We start from the raw sequence: 6,865 nt of genomic DNA on the forward strand, positions 1-6,865 counted from the left end.
GGGGGAGTTCTGAGTGTCTGAGTTGCTCAGTTAAGTTGAGGACCTAACTCACACTGTTCATCTGTGGGACGTATACACAGGAACCTCCACCAGTGTGATTGTGCAGTCATACACTGTGTATGTAAAAGACATGTTTTGTGGAGTTACTTCGGCTTGCTGTGTGAGAGGACCAGTGAAGGCAACTCCATGCAGTGAATGCTTTTTTGGGTATTCCTTTTACCACCTGAAGCTCTGCAATACAAAAAACTGCTGGGGCAGAAGATGTTGGGGCTGCCATCTTGGGTGCACTCAATAAAACATCATGCTAGGGCCAGTTTTAGACAGGAGCCAATTGACCTACCAACATGTCTTTGGAGTGCGGGAGGAAATCACAGGGAGAAGATGCAAAGTCAATGCAGAGAGGTGCAGCGGTGGGGGGTGCTGAGTGCCCGAGTTGCCCAGGTAAGTTGAGGACTTTACTCACACTGTTCTTCTGTGGGACGTATACACAGGAACCCTTGCCAGTGCAGTCATACACCGTGTATGAAGACAGGTATTGTGGAGCTCCTTCAGCCTGTAGGTAGGTGCAGTATGGCCAATGGCCACTAGATGCCCCCATGGGGCCCTAGAGATAGATGCAGCTCTGGCCTGGGGAGACTCTGTGTCCCAGGAGAGTTGATTTATAGGGGGCGCCCGAGAGGTGAAGGGTCTGTTCTGTTCAGAGGAGTACAGGAGAAGTCTAAGACTGTATGCAGAGTCACCGGAGAGAGACTGATTCTTGAACATAGGCTGGTCCATGGGAAGGAAAGGACCAGGCCTAGGACTATGTAGAGCTACAAAGATTCCCTAGTTTCCCCATAGGGGGAAACCCACCGAGCTAGGACTGACAAGGATGGGATTCCTGAGAATATGGAGGAGCTGTAGTACTGACGATATTTGCCAGTGGGCCTCTGGCCGACGTAAGTCGTGGACTCTGGGCTGCACCTGGGCTGATGTACCTCTCTCTCTCTAAATTATAACCCTATGCAACCATCAAGAACTGTGCCGTCATCCCACCCGGGGGTGGCTGATCGCATACTTTGTTCTCTTTATACCTTCAAGTAAAACCAACAAAAAGACTATCTGTGTGGACTGGTTCTTCTCCCTCCAACCTCTGAGAAGGTGGGGTTCTATAGGAGTGTGATGTTGGACTGTATCGTGGCTGTAACCATCTGAGGAGGGTAGGTGCGCAATGGGGCTATGCCTGACATAGGGTGCCATTCATGGTGGGCTTTCTCCCTAAGGGGGAGGAAGCGTCGAAGACCGCAGAGGCGGTTGAAGCCATGAGGCCCTGTGTACGCAGCACTACACATGTGGGAGTGTTTGCACGAGGCCAAGGCCGTGGCCCCTGACCGTGGGGTGTCTGGTTTCGTGTTGCATGCACGGGGTTACCCAGCCAACTCAAAGGGAACACACACGCAACCCCCCAAGAGTGGACCCCGCCTACAAGCCTGCTGTGAGAGATGACTTTTTGGGGTATTCCTTTTACCACCTTAAGTTCTACAATACAGCTTACAAAAGGTTGCTGGGGCAGAAAATGTTGGGGCTGCCATCTTGGGTGCACTCAGCAGAACATCATATTAGGGCCAGTTCTAGACGGGAGCCAATTAACCTACCAGCATGTCTTTAGACTGTAGGGGGAAACTCACACAAGAAGAGGAAGAACCCATGCCAACTCCATGCAGATCAGGGCTTGAACCAGTGGCGGAACTACCGCCGGTGCAGGCGGTGCGGACGCACCAGGGCCTTGGAGAACGATAACCCCAGTGCTGCTAGGCCACTGCCACTGTTTTGTACACCAACAAATGGTCGCTGGCTAAAAATGAGAATACATCGGCACAGCCTTAGCTGACAGTTACATACTATTGTGGCCTAGTCTGGGGGCAGGAGGGGACACAGTATCTGGCTTGTACCAGCGTTTTCATTAGGGTGCCTTTAACTTGAAGCAGAGATGCTGGATCTGGACCACTCTGGGTTTTAGTGCACACACATCAGAAAATGAGGAAATAACGCAACCAGCCCTTTGATTCTGATTGGCTGGAGTCTAGTGATGAAGGCCGGAGATGGACAAAAGAGAAACATGTGCTAAATGCTGTGGGAGAGATTTACCATTACTTCCTGTCCTGACAGAATGCAGGACAAATGGGCCCTAAATAGGGACACAGACAGTCATAAAAACCTGAAAGGCCCTAAACTTTCCCCACTTCACCCAAAATTGAATAATTACTTTTGTTCAGCCGTTTCCTATATAGGGTGATGCTACAGAAAATACCTTTTTCCTGCTGAAGAACCAATATTGACAAACGTCAGAGAATATAATTTTCACCGGGCTAATGTTGGGTGAATGACCACTTATTTGGCTTGATATTGTACATAAGGTGAATCTTACCCATATAATATTGGTTTAATGTTGTGGTGAATTGCCCGTGGAACCCACGATAAATATACCCCTAAGCCCCAATTTGGCTATATTTGTGATCTAGCCATGCCCACCACTCACTATGCTGCACTAAGAGCACCTCAGTGTTCCCATGAGTGTCCCATGTTTTTTACAATCCTAGCAATGCCCATGACCGGTGTTATACTTAGGGCTGTAGCTACCATGAGGCAAGTGAGGCACTTGCCTCAGGCGCAGCTGAGAGGGTGGCGCAGCCAGGGACGGCCTAACTGCTCCCCCTCGCCCCTGTTGCCATGGCGAGGATGGGGGGCCATGGCAACAGGGGCACCAGGTGGCCAACACAGCCGTGGCTCGGCAGGGTGAAGAGGGGTGGCACAGGCTACAGCTTCTGCTCAGATCCCCGCTGATCTCCCTCACCTGTATGGGCAGAGGCAGTGGGGATCTGATGAGAAACAGAGCGCTGCAGCCATCAGGGGCAGGTGCAGAGGAGGGAGCTGTCATCCAAGATGGCCGAGCGGTGAGGAGAGAGCCGCTTGGCCAGGATCTGACAGCCGGCGGCTCTCTCTCCTCCCTCAACTTCCTGAATGACCTCTGCTCACCCTGTGGGATCCAAATGGGATCCTACTTTTACAGCAGTGCTGAGTTATGAAGTGAACCCCCCGCCTGTAATGTATGTGGCCTAACATGGGAGTAGTATAATTTCATATTGGGTCCAAGCCTACTAAGGATGTCAAATACTCAGAGGTATACCTACAAAAATGTTCTCCCCTGGTGACAAGCCCAGAGAAGGGGTATAACTAGAAATCAGGGGGCACCATACAACATTTTTCTATGGGGCCCTGTGATTTCTAGTTACACCCCTGAGTAGGATATTATAATTATTACAATTATTATTAATGGGTTTGCTTTTAGAAGTCATCTACATAGATAGCTTTGCAATTTTTGTAAATCAATTTTAATCCAAATGAAAATACCTCAAATAACATTTCAGAAAACCGAAATGACAACTTTCAACTTCTGAAAAACTTTTCTCACAGTTTGCCGGATTTCCTTTGTTCTTAAAAAATAAACGAAGGGACTTCCCACATGGGGGGCGATGGAGTAAAGGAACAGAAGCACCGCGTTGACATCGGCCTTGATGACGATTACTGGAATGTTAGTGACGATGTAGACGAAGATTCGAAGGACGTAATACAAGGCAACGAGGAAGAGGTGGGTGCCGCAGGTGTAGAATGCTTTCTGCCAGTTGGCGGAACTTTTCGACCTGGCGATCACCGTTATGATCATGATGTAAGAGAACAGAATTAAAGATAGAGGAACCAACAACACAACCATGGCACTTATAAAGGCGACCTGTTTCATGTGGGCTGCGTCACCACACGACAGAGCTGCGATTGCCGCATGGCTGCAGTACAAAGTGTTTATCTTGTTGTTGACCTCACAGAGGGCTATTTTGAAAGCCTCGATAGCATGAAAGATTTTGGTAGAAGGTGCCAAGAATACCCAGCAGAACCCACACGCAATGATGACTGTCCTGTTGTTGATAATTGCGCCGTACCTCAGGGGTTGAGAAATGGCGACATAACGATCTATGGCCATCAGGAGGAGAAGGAAGGAATCGAGGCTGCCGAGATGATGGATCCAGAACATCTGGAAGACGCAGACCTTAAACGCTATGGTAGAAGATCCAAACCAATAGCGAGCGATCAGTTTGGGCAAAGTGATTGTGTCAAAGAGGACATCGGAGGCGGCGAGGTTGGCTATGAGCAGATACATGGGTTGGTGTAAGCGCGGGTTGAGTGTGACCAAACCTATGACGCTACCATTGGCCGCCAGGGATGTCATATAGATGAGGAACATCATAGCGGATACCAAGCCGTGCAAATGCTGAGGAAGCCCAGGAAACCCGACAAGTATTACTTCAAATGAATCTGATTGGTTGGTCATAATCTGGGAAAATTATAGAAACGAAATGTGTGTTATTGACAGAAATTAAGAGACAATCATTCTATTGATGAGTTAACGTGCAGTATTTCCTAAACCTTTATGTTATATGGGTTAGCCAAGTCAACGATATAATGCACATGGAGGAGCTATTGGCGACTGACACTAATACCTTCCCTAAATTGATGTCCCTTTGGAGTGTGTGGATTCACTTCTCTTCCTCCACCGGCCTCCAGGCCTTCCTCTAAAACGCTACCCTGGCTGACTACATGGAGACTCGGCTCAGGGCGTACACACTCGGTCCATGTGAAGTACCTCCACCCCACCCCTCTCCCCCTTCTCTCTCCCCCTTCTCTCTCCCAACCTACCCTCCTTTCCCTGCTCTTCTCTATCTGTCTTCCTCTCTATACGTACTCTTCCTGACACAACTGTTCGTTTGGAGAAGGTATTAAGAGGTGTTGGCAAGAATCACGCTAGATTACCAAGTCTATAAGGCGAGAAGGTTAACCCTTTTGATATACGCTCCCTACACACCATGTATGCGCCTTAGCGTTTTGTGACATGTAAGCTGATAAAAGACGATATGCATACCGGCGTTGGGTTGCCAATGCCGACCCAACAATGTTATACTCTTGACCCCATATCTTACGATGTCATGTATCACAATGATTGAGTACTGTTATGGACCGTTTGAAAACTGTTGGAAAAACTAATAAAAAACTGATTCAACACTAAACCTTTATGTTAAAGTGACATTGAAGGATACATTTTTTCCCCTCCCCCCAATAGACTTGTGCGCCGTCAAAAAATTCGTTCCGTTTCGTAATATCCGTTATTTCGTATTTCGTAATTCGTATCCGAAACTCAATTCGGATTTGTACGAAATACGGATTTTCGTTAGTTTCGGCACATTTTCGTAACTTTACGAACATTCGTTATGATGAAGTTAAAAAGCAAAAATACCTTTGTTAATATTGGAGTCGATGTGGTAGTTGTTTTTTTATCCGAAATACGAATTCCGTTAACGGATTCCGGATTCGAATTTCGTATTTCAGATAAAAAAAAACTACCATCAACTCCAATATAAATGTATTTTGCTTTTTAACTTCAATATAACGAATGTTCGTAACGGAACGAAAATACGTCAACGGAATTTCGTATTTCCTGCCTGTGTATTGTAATGGAACTCTCAGCAGCAGCGGATCCGTATTTCGGATTAAAAAAAAAATCTTGTCATGTTATTCAACCTCATTTACAGGGGTAATATTAGTTCCCGTTTCAAAGAAATTCGGATCCGAAATTCGTTAACGGAATTTCGTATTTCGGATATAATTCGGAAACTGCCATTCGGATTTTGGATGCTTCCGAATTTACGAATTTCAGGAAAATTCGTACGAATTTCGACTCGTAACGAAACGAATCGCACATGTCTACCCCCCAATGTTAATGTCAGCACTTACCTTAAATGATGTCTCTTAATCCGATCTTCTTCTTCTTTCCTGTAGTTTTCAGCCTTCTCTCCAGCGCTGCGGCGGGTCTCCGATCCAGCGCTGACTCCTCTGTGCTTGCTGGCACTTCCTGTCCCGCGGTGTCTGCATGCGGGTGCACGCTGCTCCATAGACTTACCTTGTGTCTCTCCTCGCGTCCCGGGCCGAAAATCTGAACTGCGCATGCGCCCGCCCCAAGATGCTTTGCGGCCGCCCGAGACATTTTCGGGCGGAGGCGGGCGGCAAAGACAGGGGTAAGTTTAAACAGCTTTTAAAGCATTTTGTTTTTCAACTTTTTGCATATATCTACTGCTTGCTAGTCTTATATATGTGCGAAAAAAACCGGAGGCTTTAATTACCCTTTAAGGGCCGGTGCACACCTAGGCGATTGATCACGCGATTTGAGTCTTGCGATGACGCACAAAACACAGATTCGCATTGAAGTCAATGGAGGCTGCTCGCACCTTTGTGCTTTGTAGCGCGACCGAAATCGCCTGTCGCACGAAAAGGTGCTGGAGTTTTTTTCGGGCGGTTTGGTTTCGGGCGATTTGGGTCCCATAGACATCTCTATTCATTGAAAAACACGCGACAATCGCGCGGTTTACAATGAACAGTCAAGCAAAACAAATGGCAAACGCACTCATCAATTTGTTACCAGCTTTAGACGTGTATCTAAGACCTCTGTTTTTAACCTTAGCGGTGAGACAAGTTTTTGAACAGTCGCACGATTAAAAAACGCGCGACCAATCGCACGAAAACAGCTTGGCATCTGAGTCGCCTAGGTGTGAACCGAGCCTGAAGATAACAAAATGCAATCTTAGCTTTCCAAACAACACTTGATGGGCTATAAACATGATGATCTATTGTAAATGGACCCTGTCACCTTGCCCCTTCTCCCAGTTACACTCGTCTTCAAAGGAATCCACCTCTGTTCCTTTCCCCTGCCAAAGATAGTGCAAAATACATACCATGAATGAATTGGTGTCATGGCCCTGCCCCCCCCCCCCCTGCGCCGCCC

General features: G+C 47.4%; 1 protein-coding gene across 1 annotated transcript; it reads right to left on the reverse strand.

Annotated features, from left to right (window-relative positions):
* Positions 1–3,403: 3,403 nt before the first annotated feature.
* Positions 3,404–4,363, reverse strand: LOC108802618 (olfactory receptor 1-like). The gene has a single exon (XM_018574474.1). It carries the CDS (start codon positions 4,361–4,363, stop codon positions 3,404–3,406), a length of 960 nt encoding a protein of 319 aa, XP_018429976.1.
* Positions 4,364–6,865: the final 2,502 nt, after the last annotated feature.

This window comes from Nanorana parkeri, unplaced genomic scaffold, assembly GCF_000935625.1.
Source record: "Nanorana parkeri isolate BGI_ZX_2015 unplaced genomic scaffold, ASM93562v1 scaffold2984, whole genome shotgun sequence".
Taxonomy (NCBI): Eukaryota; Metazoa; Chordata; class Amphibia; order Anura; family Dicroglossidae; genus Nanorana; species Nanorana parkeri.

Bases quoted from the DNA above. Each gene is read 5' to 3' on its own strand.
- LOC108802618 (XM_018574474.1), bottom strand. From the start codon at position 4,363: ATGACCAACCAATCAGATTCATTTGAAGTAATACTTGTCGGGTTTCCT.